General features: G+C 39.8%; 1 protein-coding gene across 5 annotated transcripts in view; it reads left to right on the forward strand.

Moving 5' to 3' along the window:
* Positions 1 to 16,252, forward strand: part of NEK10 (NIMA related kinase 10) — a 282,983-nt gene that overhangs the window by 148,457 nt on the left and 118,274 nt on the right. For 4 of the 5 annotated variants that reach the window (XM_065884790.1, XM_065884787.1, XM_065884788.1 and 1 more), the window contains one exon: positions 15,143 to 15,356. In XM_065884790.1, coding sequence (XP_065740862.1) covers positions 15,143 to 15,356 — 214 coding nt within the window. Of the gene's footprint in view, positions 1 to 15,127; positions 15,357 to 16,252 lie in introns of all 5 variants that reach the window. The other variant, XM_065884791.1, reaches the window with a different exon arrangement.

A 16,252-nucleotide genomic window follows, 5' to 3' on the forward strand; every position in this document is an offset into this window, starting at 1 on the left:
ATTTGAGTGCCACGAAAAATAGGAGAGGGTAGTGCAGAGAAAAAGTACAGAGACATTATTCTGATTTTGTGGCATTGGGCAAACAGGACCATAATTTGCTTATGACAGGCTTCCTGGCTATTGGTGTCCATGCCTCTTGGAGCTAGGAGGTTAGTGGAAAAGTCAGATATCAGCATTATCATGAAAAGGTTAAGAACATCAATAGGTTCTAGAATTGAGTGGATTCTAATCCCCACTCTTCCACTCACGTTAACCTTCCCAAGACCCGCTTTCCTCATCTGTGATATATAGGTAGCAATAGTAACTACTCATGGGCTTGCTTTGAAGCCTAAATAAGATCATGCTTGTGATGGTCTTAGCACAGTTCCCAGCATGTAGTGAGCCCTCAATTAATTTAGGTATTGTTATTAATAATGTTATTATTTATGGAATGAAGTATATAAAAATTATGATAAATTTGATGAAGGATGGTAAAAGGGGCAACGAAAGATTACAGAAGGACTTGGTCTAGTTTGGGGATTTGGGAAAGATTTTCTCTGAAGAAAGGACATGTAATCTGAAACCTGAACTTCATTACTTCTCAAATAGTAAACAGAGTGGAAAAAGCATTTCATAGACCCACATCTCTGAAGGCTTTCCTGAGCAAAAGAGCTTGTTAATTTGAAGAACTGAAAAAAGTTGGAGATGCAGCATGTCAAGTAAGGGAGAGAATAGCCAGCAAATGGACCTGGGAGGCTGACAGGACCCAGGTTGACAGGTTCTACAGGCCACACTGAGGGTTTTGAATTTTTATCTCCAGTATTGAGGAGAGGACTGAAGGGTTATTAACAGATTGAGACATAGTGAAAATTTCTTTAGCAGAGATCATTCTGGCTGATCTCCAGGGAATAGACTGAAGGGAATGAGAGTGGGAGGGAGAACCAGGTTCAGCTGTCCACTGAAAGATGATGGCGGCTTTGACTAGAGTGGTGGTGTTGATGGAAAGAAGTGGGTTGTTCCCACTGTGGGCTGGAATTTGAGTCAACAAGTTTTGGAGTACAATCATAAGATGTTTTAAAAATACTTCAGTTAACTGGGAAAATGGAATGGCATCGAGAATATGAAAACAATTGGATTTATTATGTGGAACCTCAGCAAATGGAGCCAAGACCATGGAATGGAAGTTCTGGGCGGGGGGGCAAGGTGAGCTCACCATTAGGAAGTGTGTGTCAGAATTAGAGCTATCCACAGTGGAGCAGGCTGCTGATGGATGGTGAGTTCCCTGTCACCAGAGTGTTTAAGAGGATGAATGAACACTATTAGGGGACTCCAGATGAAATGTTCTGAGTACACTTTTAATTCAAAACACTAAGGTGCCATAATTAGTAGGAAATGACAATTTAATTTTAAAGCTGACTACAAATTAAGATTGCAGTGTGCAGCCTATAACAGATGTAGTTTTCATTTAAAGTTATGCAAGACAGTGGTTCACATTGTGAAGTTTTATCTTCAGAAAATTTCACATAAAACCAAAATCAGTTGTGAGTTGCATGCAATTACATACTTGAATGGCTTTGGATTTTCAGTCTTTAAAAATTAAGTTTCAGGGACTTCCCTGGTGGTGCAGTGGTTGAGAATCTGCCTGCCAATGCAGGGGACACGGGTTCAAGACCTGGCCTGGGAAGATCCCACATGCCTCAGAGCAACTAAGCCCGTGCGCCACAACTATTGAGCCTGCGCTCTAGAGCCTGCAAGCCACAACTACTGAGTCCACGTGCCACAACTACTGAAGCCCACATGCCTAGAGCCTGAGCTCTGCAACAGGAGAAGCCACCGCAATGAGAAGCCTGCGCACCGCAATGAAGGGTAGCCCCTGCTCGCCGCAACTAGAGAAATCCCGCGCGAAGCAATGAAGACCCAACAACGAAGACCCAATGCAGCCAAAAATAAATAAATAAATAATTTTAAAAATAAAGTTTCAAAAGAACTAGGGAACAAATACAATTTCCTGTTTACTTACCTTAGCAGACTTTTAAATTGGGAGAATAACTTAGTAACCCTGAAGAGTTTGATGCAGAAAATAAATATATTTTACTGCTCTGCTCAGTACCAGCATTACTATTTTTACCTTCCAGTATACTGTTAAGAGAATGTTATCTATTTACTTTCTAAAGTAAGAACTTGCTTTAAAGTAAAGGAAGAACATTTCCTTTTATGCACACAATATTCCCATTGCCTAAGTTTTCTCTGTCTGTGCTTGGTTGCATAAGCTGTCTGGCACTTTGTTTCAGAGGCAGTCATAAGGACTAAAGAAGTTAGTTTTGGCTAGTTCTAAGGACAAGTGGATCTTTACATTTTCCACCCTATCTTCAACTCTTTGTTTCTTTTTTTTTTTTTTTAAGATTTAATTTTATTTAATTTTGGCTGTGTTGGGTCTTTGTTGCTGCGCGTGGGCTTTCTCTAGTTGTGGTGAGCAGGTAGGGCTATTCTTCTTTGTGGTGCATGAACTTCTCCTTGTGGTGGCTTCTCTTGCTGTGGAGCATGGGCCTTAGGCACGCAGGCTCAGTAGTTGTGGCACACGGGCTTAGTTGCTCTGCAACATGTGGGATATTCCCAGACCAGGGATCAAACCTGTGTCCCGTGCACTGGCATTCGGATTCTTAACCACTGCACCACTGCGGAAGTCCCACCTCTTTGTTTCTTAAAACATGAAATGAAGACAGTTGAACATTTTATCCCTTTACTTCTTTCATCTGGTTTCTCAGAGTAGAGTGGGGACGAAGTGGGTAGCATGAGTGGAATATCCCAGATTTTTTTCTAAAACGTGATTTTATGCTTATTTGATTAGAGATCATTAAAGCATTCAGTTGCTCTTAAGAATTTCTCTGAAATATCTAAGCAGGGAGGCATTTCACAGCAATGAGGATAAACTGGAACTTCTGGTAGGAGATATTCCTAAGATTCCAAAAGTGTATACAGAAATATTTTAGGTTATAGACAGGTAAATTCTTAGATGTTAGGCTTAGTTCATTTGTTCATTCATTTGTTCATTCATTCATTTGCTGAGTACCCATCAGGACCCAGATTCCATTTTACATGCAGAGGAGATCATGGTGAAGGAGACACAGGTCCCTCCTCTCAACAAGTTTGCAGTTTCCAGTGGTGAAACAGACCATTATGATACAATGGTTACAGTAGTTTTACGTATTGAAATATAGACAGTGCAATGAGAACGTGTAAAAGGGGGACAGTGAGTCTGTCTAAGGGTGGTCCAAGAAGTCTTCCTAATGGAGACTTGGAAAAGAGTGGTAAGCGCATAAGGGATGTGGTTTGGGAAAGAGTAGATATAATCAGCAAAAACCAAATTCAAGCAGAGTGAATAAAATAACCAAGAAATGGGGGCATAGGTGAGCCATGGGCTGTTTGGGAAAGAACAAGTAGGAGCATTTGGTGTGTTGCTGGTGGGGGGAAGAGGGGGTGAGGCTGTGGAGGGAGGTAAGGGCTAGTTTAGGAGGAGCTTGTATCACATGCAGGGAGTTTTAATTTTGTCCTTTTGGGCCATGAGGGGATATTGAGGAATCCTGAGCAGAGGAGTGATGTCATCAGTTTTGGAATATTTTTCTGGTAGCAGTTTACAATATGGATCAGAGGTGGACAAGAGATGTGCGTGTCATTTAAGAGACTGTTTCAGTGGTCCAAGCAAGTGATGATGAAATAGGCCAATAGCCATGGGATTAGAGGGGAATGATACGGATTTGAGAAATATTTAGGAGGTAGAAGCCACAGGCTTTGGTGTTGGTTGAATGAGGGAGGAGGTGGAAGAGAAAGAAAATTGTGGATTTTCTTTTTAATTTATTGGGCACTTTACAGGGATGGCTTCATTTAATCACCATACCAGCGTGATGTAGTAGATACTATGATTATCCCATTTTACAGATTATAGTCCCAGGCTATCTGGGATTTAGAAGCTAAACCTTGCCCAAGATCAGAGTTAATAAAGGGCAAGCCAGGATTTAACCCCCAACAATCAGACCCAGAGCCTGCAGGCCTAATTATGATGCTAAACTGCATCTCCCAGGTGGTTTCTTTTCTGATGATGGCAAACATAGGAAGGGGAGTAACTTTGGGAGAGGAGGAGATGACTAAATGCCAGAACAGAGGCCATTCTGGATTCCATTTACCATAATATATAACTGTATAATTTGTAAAACTAGCTTATATTGCTTTATTTAAAAAAATAAAAAGCTCAGCTGATAATTCAACTGACAGTATCTTGAATCAATTTAAATATCTGCAGACTAAGAATTTAGAACTTAGAATTCAGACTAAGACTTTAGAATATCTGCACTAATGAAAGGGGTTTTTGTAGTCATAATCAACACTTGGTCAACTGAGCATTTTTATCCGCTTTAATCCCTTTTGCTAATTAAGTGAACGTGAGGAACCAGATTTAATTAAAAGTGAAGTTGAACATTTAGCTTCTTTTGTGATTATAAGTGAAAGTAAGAAACTTGAATACAGTATTCAAGGTCATGAAATTCTTAATAATTTTATCTTTGAATTTGTGTTTTAGAAGTGAAGTCTGATGGGACAAAGAGCATGTGTGTTGGGGGCTTGGACCCTAGTGTACATGTGGTCCCTCCAGTTCCCTGACTTAAGTTCTCAGCCACCTGATTCCAGCCCTCTGGGCCTCTGCCTGGCCTCCAGCTCCACCTTCCTGTCCCTGTCCCATTGCTGCTGCCCTCTATCTGGTATGGTGATTGGGTGTGTCAGCAAGGGAGGACTGTGTTCCACCTTTATGCTTCTCCCCGCATAGGATATGGAGGCAGGCAAGGAGATGGTCAGGGTGGAGCAGGTGCCCTGTTGTATCTGGGGTAGGGCAAAGAAGAGGCCATCCCTGACCAGGCTGGTGGCACCCTGGCTTGTTTGGAGGGTGATTCAGTGGGGGCCTCTTGCTGACCTCTAATCCAGGTACCAATTGCATCCTGCTCTCATGGAGGTTGCAATATCTTGGGGGGTTTCTTATCTACCATCAACTGGGATGCTGGACTATGGGAAGGGGAGATTGACTTCCTCACTCCCTGCTGGGGCCTCACAATTATGTGGGACACCCCCCAAATTATGTAGTTGGCCCTGTCTCCTCAATCTCTTGCCTTATTTTGTATATAATAAATGCATAGACTGAACTTTGTTAAGTAAGAATTCAGCAAATATGTCTGTCATAACCATGGTGCAAGCCCCCTTTGTTAGAACTTGAAAAAAAATAGCATAAAGATAAAGCATGAAATGATAATGACTTAAAATTTGATTAAGATGTGCATATTATACTCATGGTTATTAAAGTCAAGAAAGGAGAGAGAGATCAAAGTCGCAGATTAGGAGGATGCTGGGCTCACCTCCCCTCATCCAAACAGCAGCTCTTGTTGAAATCAACCTGGGGACAAGCAGAACAGCTCTTCTGCAACCAAGCCTGTAAAGAAAGATCCACACAGAGTCCAGTAGGAAGGGAGAAGTGATGTGGTCGGGACCAGCACCCTTAGCGGGGACACAGGAGAGGAGGGGACATCACAGCCTCAGGGATCCTCCCTGGGGAGTGAGGGATTCCAGCCACACATTGGACACGCCAGCCCTGGGATACAACACTGGGAAGACAAGCCCCTTAGCTGGTTTGAAACCCAGTGGGGCTTACCAAAAGGCTGTAAGAAACTGGGCCTCTGCTCTTGAAGAGCACACAGACTTGCTCCCAGTCAAAGTGTGGAGGCAGCACATTGAAAATTGCCAGGGGCTCTGACCAGCTAGCCAGGACTGCTGCATCACACCCCCTGCCCACCCCTCACCTGGCTCCTGCTCTAGCCCCTCTTGCTCCAGCACTGCTCTCCACTAAGGCAGAGGGTGCCACTAACTACAAGAGTTTGCACACTTGGAGGGAACAGAGCTGGCTTGGATCCAAGCCCTGCCTCTGACCAGGGTGTAGGCAGCCATTGCCAGCACATGTGTCCCTGTGCACTCTTGGGAGGGAGCAAACTCAGCTCAGTAGTGTGATATCAACCCCTCCAGCCACAACCCAGCCTCTAGCCAAGCAAGCACATCAGGGATAAAGTGAAATCAGAAAAGAAGTACAGCCTTAAGCCCTCAGGCCCTGAATCCATACCCCAAACCAAGGTTGAGACTGCCATCACACCTGGAAGAAACCCAAATTCTTCAGGGTTCCTGCTCCAGCCCCTGTGGCTCTGACCGGACCCTTGACAGGGTGGTGATGGCCACTGACTGAGCCGAGGAGAAGCCCTAGCTTGCACCTGGCTCTGGACAAGAAGCCCTAGCTTGCACCTTCTCTGCACAAGAAGCCTGTGTGCAAGCACAGGTCACTATCCACACCTCCCCTCCCAGGAAACTGTGCAGCCTGCCACTTCCAGGGTCCTGTGATCCAGGGACAACTTCCCCAGGAGAATGCGCGGTGTGCCTCAGGCTGTTGCAACATCATGCTGGCCTCTGCTGCCACAGGTTCTCCCTCCATTTCATACCCATCCCTACCCCCTGGCCTGAGTAAGCCAGAGCCCCATAATCAGCTGCTACTTTAAACCTGTTCTGTGTGGTGGGAACAGACACGCTCAGGCAACTTATATGCAGAAGCAGGGTCAAATCCAAAGCCAAACCCCAAGAGCTGTGTGTACAAAGAAGAGAAAGGGAAATTTCTCCCAGCAGCCTCAGGAGCAGTGGAATAAATCTCCACAGCCAACTTGATATACTCTGCATCACTGGAATACATGAATAGACAAGAAATAATCCCAAATTTGAGGTGGTGGACTTTAAGAGCAACTGCAGACTTGGGGTTTGCTTTCTGTATATAATTTCTTTCTGGTTTTATGTTTATCTTAGTTTAGTATTTAGAGTTTATTATCATGGGTAGATTTGTTTATTGACTTAGTGGCTCTCTTCCTTTATGTTTTCTTTTTTTTTTAATTTATATATATATATAGATTTTTTTTTCCTTTTTCTCTTTTTGTGAATGTGTATGTGTATGTTTCTTTGTGTGATTTTGTCTGTATAGCTTTGCTTTTACCATTTGTCCTAGGGTTCTGTCTGTCCATTTTTCTTTTCTTTTTTTTTTTTAGTATAGTTTTTCGTGCTTGTTATCATTGGTGGATTTGTTTTTTGCTTTGGTTGCTCTCCTCTTTCTTTCTTTCTTTATTACTTTTTATTTTTTTAATTATTATTTTTTTAATTTTTTATTTTAATAACTGTATTTTATTTATTTTTCTTTCTTTTTTTCTTCCATTTCTTCTGAGCCGTGTGACTGACAGGATCTTATTGCTCTGGCCGGGTGTCAGGCCTGTGCCTCTGAGGTGGAAGAGCTGAGTTCAGGACATTGGTCCACCAGAGGCTTCCCAGCTCCACATAATCTCAAACAGTGAAAGCTCTCCCAAAGATCTCCATGTAAATGCTAAGACCCAGCTTCACTCAAGAATCCACAAGCTACAGTGCTGGACACCCTATGCCAAACAACTAGCAAGAAGGGAACACAACCCCACGCATTAGCAGAGAGGCTGCCTAAAATCATAATAAAGTCACAGGAACCCCAAAACACACCACTGGACGTGGTTCTGCCCACCAGAAAGACAAGATCCAGCCTCATGCACCAGAATACAGGCACCAGTCCCCTTCAACAGGAAGCCTATACAACCCACTGGACCACACTTAGCCACTGGGGGCAGACAGCAAAAGCAACAGGAACTACAAACGTACAGCCTGTGAAAAGGAGATCCCAAACACAGTAAGAAAAGCAAAATGAGAAGACAGAGAAACACACAGCAGATGAAGGAGCAAGGTAAAAACCCACCAGACCAAACAAATGAAGAGGAAATAGGCAGTCTACTTGAAAGAATTCAGAGTAATGATGGTAAAGATGATCTAAAATCTTGGAGGTACAATGGAGAAAATACAGGAAACATTTAACAATGACCTAGAAGAACTAAAGAGCAAACAAACAATGATGAAGAACACAATAAATGAAATTTAAAAAATTTTTAGAAGGAATGAGTAGCAGAATAACTGAGGCAGAAAATGGATAAGTGATGTGCAAGATAAAATAGTGGAAATAAGTACTGCAGAGCAGAATAAAGAAAAAAGAATGAAAAGAATTGAGGATAGTCTTAGAGACCTCTGGGACAACATTAAATGTACCAACATTCAAATTATAGGGGTCCCAGAAGAAGAGAAAAAGAAAGGGACTGAAAAAATATTTGAAGAGATTATAGTTGAAAACTTCCCTAATATGGGAAAGGAAATGTCAAGTACAAGAAGTGCAGGGAATCCCATACAGGGTAAATCCAAGGAGAAACATGCCAAGACACTTATTAATCAAACTATCAAAAATTAAATACAAAGAAAAAATATTAAAAGCAACAAGGGAAAAACAACAAATAACATACAAGGGAATCCCCATAAGGTTAACAGCTGATCTTTCAGCAGAAACTCTGCAAGCCAGAAGGGACTGGCAAGACATATTTAAAGCGAAGAAAGGGAAAACCCTACAACCAAGATTACTCTACCCAGCAAGTAGCTCATGCAGATTTAATGGAGAAATTAACACCTTTACAGACAAACAAAAGCTGACAGAATTCAGCACCACGAAACCAGCTTTACAACTTTAGCTTTACAAATGCTAAGGGAACTTCTCTAGGCAGGAAACACAAGAGAAGGGAGAGGCCTACGATAACAAACACAAAGCAATTAAGAAAATGGTAATAGGAACATACATATCAAACACTACATAAATGTAAATGTATTAAATGCTCCAACCAAAAGACATAGACTGGCTGAATGCATACAAAAAGAAGACCCGTATACATGCTATCTACAAGAGACCCACTTCAGACTTAGGGACACATACAGACTGAAAGTGAGGGGATGGAAAAAGATATTCCATGCAAATGGAAATCAAAAGAAAGTTGGAGTGACAATTCTCATATCAGACAAAATAGATTTTAAAATAAAGACTATTAGAAGAGACAAAGAAGGATACTACATAGTGATAAAGGGATCAATCCAAGAAGAAGATATAGCAATTATAAATATATATGCCCCCACATCAGAGCACCTCAATACATAAGGCAAATGCTAACAATCATAAAACGGGAAACCGACAGAAACACAATCATAGTAGGGAACTTTAACACCCCATTTTCACCAATGGGCAGATCATCCAAAATGAAAATAAATAAGAAAACACAAGCTTTAAATGATACATTACAGAAGAAGCACTTAATTTATGTTTATAGGACATTCCATCCAAAAATAATACACTGTCTTCTCAAGTGCTCAAGGAATGTTCTCCAGGATAGATCATATCTTGGGTCACAAATCAAGCCTTTGTAAATTTAGGAAAATTGAAATTGTGTCAAGTATCTATTCCAAGCACAACACTATGAGACTAGATATAAATTACAGGGAAAAAATCTATAAAATACAAACAGATGGAGGCTAAACCATACACTACTAAATAACTAATAAATTACTGAAGAAATCAAAGAGGAAATTGAGAGATACCTAGAAACAAATGACAATGAAAACCTGATGACCCAAAACCTATGGGATGCAGCAAAAGCAGTTCTAAGAGGGACGTTTATAGCAATACGATCCTACTCCAGAAACAAGAAACCTCTCAAGTAAACAACCTAACCTTACACCTAAAGCAACAAGAAGATCAGAAAAACCCTAAAGTTAGCAAAAGGAAAGAAATCATAGACATCAGATCAGAAATAAATGAAAAATAAATGAAGGAAATGATAGCAAATATCAATAAAACTAAAAGCTGGTTCTTTGAGAAGATAAACAAAATTGATAAACCATTAGCCAGACTCATCAAGAAAAAAACCAGAGAAAACTCAAATCAATAGAATTAGAAATGAAAAAGGAGAAGTAACAACTGACACTGCAGAAATACAAAGGGTCATGAGAGATTACTACAAGCAACTATATGTCAATGAAATGGACAACCTGGAAGAAATGGACAAACTCTTAGGAAAGCACAGCCTCTGAGACTGAACCAGGAAGAAATGAAAACATAAACAGACCAATCACAAGCCCTGAACTTGAGTCTGATTAAAAATCTTCCAACAAACAAAAGCCAGATGGCTTCACAGGCAATTTCTATCAAACATTTAGAGGAGAGCTAACACCTATCCTTCTCAAACTCTTCCAAAATATAGAAGATGGAGGTACACTCCCAAACTCATTCTACAAGGGCACCATCACCCTGATACCAAAACCAGACAAAGATGTCACAAAGAAAGAAAACTACAGGCCAGTATCACTGATGAACGTAGATGCAGAAATCCTCAACAAAATACTAGAAAACAGTATCCAACTGCACATTAACAGGAGCATACACCATGATAAAGTGGGGTTTATCCCAGGAATGCAAGGATTCTTCAATATATGCAAATCAATCAATGTGATGTCATATTAACAAATTGAAGGATAAAAACCATATTATCATCTCAATAGATGCAGTAAAGCTCTTGACAAAATTCAACACCCATTTATGATAAAAACCCTCCAGAGAGCAGGCATAGAGGGAACTTACCTCAACATAATAAAGGCCATATATGACAAACCCACAGACAACATCTTTCTCAATGGTGAATAACTGAAACCATTTCCTCTAAGATCAGGAAGAAGACAAGGTTGTCCACTCTCACCACTATTATTCAACATAATTTTGGACATTTTAGCCACAACAATCAGAGAAGAAAAAGAAATAAAAGGAATCCAAATCGAAAAGAAGTAAAGCTGTCACTGTTTGCAGATGACATGATACTATAGAGAGAGAATCCTAAAGATGCTACCAGAAAACTACTAGAGCTAGTCAATCAATTTGGTAAAGTAGCAGGATACAAAATGAATGCACAGAAATCTTTTGCATTCCTATTCACTAATGATGAAAAATCTGAAAGAGAAGTTAAGGAAGCACTCCCATTTACCACTGCAACAAAAATAATAAAATACCTAGGGATAAACCTACCTCCAGAGACAAAAGTCCTGTATGCAGAAAACTATAAGACACTGATGGAAGAAATTAAAGATGATACAAATAGATGGAGAGATATACCATGTTCTTGGATTGGAAGAATCAATATTGTGAAAACGACTGTACTACCCAAAGCAATCTATGGATTCAATGCAGTCCCTATCAAATTACCAATGGCATTTTTCACAGAACTAGAACAAAAAATTTCACAATTTCTATGGAAATACAAAAGACCCCGAATAGCCAAAGCAGTCTTGAGAAAGAAAGATGGAGCTGGAGGAATCAGTCTCCCAGACTTCAGACTATACTACAAACCTATAGTAATCAAGACATTATGGTACTGACAAAAAAACAGAAATATAGATCAATGGAACACGATAGAAAGCCCAGAGATAAACCCCCACACATATGTTCACCTTATCTTTGATAAAGGAGGCAAGAGTATACAATGGAGAAAAGACAGCCTCTTCAATAAATGGTGCTGGGAAAACCGGACAGCTACATGTAAAAGAATGAAATTAGAACACTTCCTAACACCATACAGAAAAATAAACTCAAAATGGATTAAAAACCTTAATGTCAGCCCAGACACTTTAAAACTCGTAGAGGAAAGCATAGGCAGAACAGTCTATGACGTAAATCACAGCAAGATCTTCTTTGACCCACCTCCTAGAGAAATGGAAATAAAACCAAAAATAAACAAATGGGACCTAATGAAACTTCAAAGCTTTTGCACAGCAAAGGAAACAATAAACAAGACAAAACGACAACCCTCAGAATGGGAGAAAATATTTGCAAATGAAGCAACTGACAGGGTTTAACCTCCAAAATATACAAGCAGCTCATGCAGTTCAATATCAAAAATCAAACAACCCAATCCAAAAAAGGGCAGAAGTCCTAAATAGACATTTCTCCAAACATATACAGATGGCCAACAAACACATGAAAGAATGCTCAACATCACTAATCATTAGAGAAATGCAAATCAAAACTACAATGATGTTTCACCTCACACCAGTCTGAATGGCCATAATCAAAAAATCTACAAATCATAAATGCTGGAGAGGGTGTGGAGAAAAGGGAACCCTCTTGCACTGTTGGTGGGAATGTAAATTGATACAGCCAGTATGGAGAACAGTATGGAGGTTCCTTAAAAAACTGAAAATAGCACTACCCTATGACCCAGCAATCCTGTTACTGGGCACATACCGTGAAAAAACCATAGTTCAAAAAGTGTCATGTACCACAATGTTCATTGCAGCTCTATTTACAATAGCCAGGACATGGAAGCAACCTAAGTGTCCACCAACAGATGAATGGATAAAGAAGATGTGGTACATATATACAATGGACTATTACTCAGCCATAAAAAGAAATGAAATTGAGTTATTTTTAATGAGGTGGATGGACCTAGAGTATGTCATACAGAGTGGAGTACATTAGAAAGAGAAGAGCAAATACCATATACTAACACATATGTATGGAATCTAAAAGAAAAATGGTTTTGAAGAACCTAGGCACAGGACAGGAATAAAGACACAGACGTAGAGAATGGACTTGAGGACACGGGGAAGGGGAATTGTAAGCTGGGATGAAGTGAGAGAGTGACATGGACATAGATACCCTACCAAATGTAAAATAGATAGCTACTGGGAAGCAGCCATATAGCACAGGGAATTCAGCTCGGTTCTTTGTGACCACCTAGAGGGGTGGGTTATGGAGGGTGTTGGGAAGGAGATGCAAGAGGGAGGAGATATGGGGATATAAGTATATATATATATATATATATATATATATATATATATATATATATGTAAAGCTGATTCACTTTGTTATAAAGCAGAAACTAACACACCATTGTAAGGCAATTATACTCCAATAAAGAAAAAAAGAATAAAAAGAAAAAAAATAAAATAAAGGCAGCAAGAGAAAAACAGTCAGTAACAGGGAACTTCCATAAGGCTTTCAGCTGATTTTTCTGCAGAAACATTGCAGGCCACAGTGAGTGGTATGATATATTTAACGTACTGAAAAGAAAAAGCAAAACAAAAACCCTAGCCCTACCACCTAGGATACCAGCAGGGTTATCATTAGATTGTCTCTAAAATCAGGTACAAGGATGCCCACTCTCACTATTTCTATGTAACATTGTACTGGAATTCCTAGGCACAGCAGTCAGACAAGAAAAAGAAATGAAAGGCATCCAAATTGGAAGGGAAAAAGTAAAATTTTCACTATTTGCAGATGACATGATACTATATATATAAAACCCTAAGTTCTCCACCAAAAAACTATTAGAACTACTAAGTGATTCAGTAAATCAGGATACAACATTATTATATGGAAATCTGTTGATTTTTAAACAACATATAATAATGAATTCTCAGAAAGAGAATGTAAGAAAATAATGCCATTTATGGTTGCTTCACAAAGAATAAAATACATAGGAATTATCTCAGCCATATAAAAGAACGAAATTTTGCCACTTGCAACTACATGGATGGACTTAGAGGGTATCATGCTAGTTGAACTAAGTCAGACAGAGAAAGAAAAATACTGTATCTTATCACATATATTAATCTAAAAAGTAAAACAAACGAATGAATATAACAAAATAGGACAGACTCATAGATACAGTGAACAAACCAGTGGGTAGAGGGGTTGGGGGAGAGGCAAGATAAGGGAAGGGGATTAAGAGGTACACTACTAGATATGAAATAGATATAAGGATATATTGTACAGCACAGGGACTATAGCCAATATTTTATAATAACTTTAAATGGAATACAATCTATAAAAATATTCAATCACTATGTTGTATACCTGAAACTACTCTAACATTGTAAATCATCTACAATTTAGAATAAAAGAAAAATAAAATAAATAAATAAATGCAAAGAAAACTCAAGGACGAATAATTAGAAAAATAACAAGTTAGAGTGTTATTTTCACTTCTGTTATTAATAGTAATTATGAGTAATAATTCTTGAATCTTGCCTGGAGACATTAGTATAGTTGAAAGTTGTATTAACTTTGGGTTGCTAAATCAAATACAAGATGTGAAAATTAGATATTTTAGTCAAAGTCCAAATAAGTTAAATTTTATTGAGAAGTACACATAACTTCATTGAAATTAGAGCTTTTGAATTTAAAAAGATAGACAAATATTGTAGTGAGGACCAGAATGTTTTAAATTATGCTAACCAGTGATCTTGATAATTGGTCACACAAGCGTCTAGAATAGCCTTCTCTTAGTGTTTAGCTGTGACAGAAACAACGCTCCCTTTAGCAGGCTGATTGATATTTCCTACTGCCAAAATTCGAGAATTTTTGTTTTTTCGCAGTACGCAGGCCTCTCACTGTTGTGGCCTCTCCCGTAGCGGAGCACAGGCTCAGCGGCCATGGCTCATGGGCCTAGCCGCTCTGCGGCATGTGGGATCTTCCCGGACCGGGGCACGAACCCGTGTCCCCTGCATTGGCAGGTGGACTCTCAACCACTGCGCCACCAGGGAAGCCCCGAGAAAATTTTTAGCATGTGATGTGTCAAATTATCTACTGTTAAAAATTATGAAGCACACCTTAAACCTCTAAGTAACTGGGTTGAATTTTATTTTTATGACATCATGTTTTGTAAGACTCTCACTAATCAAAGTTGTTGACATTGCCCCTATACAGCTGGAAAAGGCCAGAAAGTTGTTATCTGCCCACCCCCCAAGAATCCTGCCTTCCTTTTGGTGCATCAGGTGTGATCATCAGGGCCTATATTATTGGGATCATTCTTTGTTTAACTGGCCAATGAGTTGGAGTGGTTTTAGAAAATAACCACTTACACAAGGAGACGCAGACCCCACCTGCCCATCCTGAGACTGGGAGCAGCTTCCTATGCAGCCTGTAACCCTTGCCCACCAGCCTAGCTGCAAAGAGAACAGTGCTGCTCCCTCTCCTCCCCAAACTTTCCAAATGCCTTTTGAGAGGTCTTCGATGCAAAGCTATGCTTGATGTCCACCTTGCCCGGGTTCTCTTGGGTGCAAACATCATGGGGGACACACAGCAGAATTTAAACTTGGCCCTTCACACCCCGTGGCCTGGTCCCGATTTTGACTAGAGGGCTGTAATTAGGTTATCTTCCCTTAGATGCCTCACTCCTGATGCAGAAACCCGCCCAGATATTGTAGAAGTCAGCTCCATGATATCAGATGTCATGATGAAGTATGTAGATAATTTATCCGCATCCCAGCTGACCTTGGAGAAGAAGCTGGAACGGGAACGGAGACGCACACAGAGGTATTTTATGGAAGCCAACCGGAACACAGTCATGTGTCAGCACGAGCCGGCTCTTCTCTCTCAAGTAAGTGGAAATCTTTCAGTCTCTTCAGGATGCATTCTGATGGACTCTCTGAGGCTGTTCTTGCTTGTGTTGAGGAAAAGTCATCTTAAGTTAGAAAAATATTACATGATATTTACTACTATAGAGATACATATTTGCATCCATTTTCATCTTATAGAAAATTAAGTCAATATAATTGATGTTCCAAAGAACTAACCCATAATTTATTGTATATTACAAAACCAGAGGTATCAAAAAGATATCTTAGAAATTCTTTAAGTTTGTAATATGATCTTTGTATAAGTAGCAATGACTGCTTATATTCAATTTATTCAGCAATCTTGGAAATATGGATGAAAATATTGTGTCAGTTTAAAGAAGGAAATAATATTTACCTTAAAATTTTTTTCTTATTAGTCTGTGTAATTGATTTCATTACTGTTTTTGGTGGTAATAATTTTGCCATGGTACAAATCAGAATATGTACTTTTATTTTTCATGACATTAACCTTTAAATTATTTTGATATTTAAGTTTATTTCTGAGTATAATTGAAAAAGCGATGCCAAAGCCACAGACTTCCGCAAGTGCATGTGATGGTGCCTGTGAAGCCCTTGTTTTATTTTCTCTCTGCCTTTGTTGTATCATGACCCATGACTTATCCTTTACTCACGCTCTGGGTTCCCTGAAAGCAGGGATTTAGTAAGGGGCCTTTCAACCCATAAATATTCTTTTTTAACCCTCCTGAGGATGGGCCCAGCACAATAGGGTTACAAAGCCCATCCTTGATCAGGATACCTGGTCACTAAATTCCTTTCCAGGATCTGCCTCAGCTGGGAAAATTATATAAGAATTAGTCTCCCCCACACACCACGATGAAGAGTGGCCCCCACTCACCGCAACTAGAGAAAACCCTCA

Source organism: Phocoena phocoena, chromosome 10 (genome assembly GCF_963924675.1).
Source record: "Phocoena phocoena chromosome 10, mPhoPho1.1, whole genome shotgun sequence".
Classification (NCBI taxonomy): Eukaryota; Metazoa; Chordata; class Mammalia; order Artiodactyla; family Phocoenidae; genus Phocoena; species Phocoena phocoena.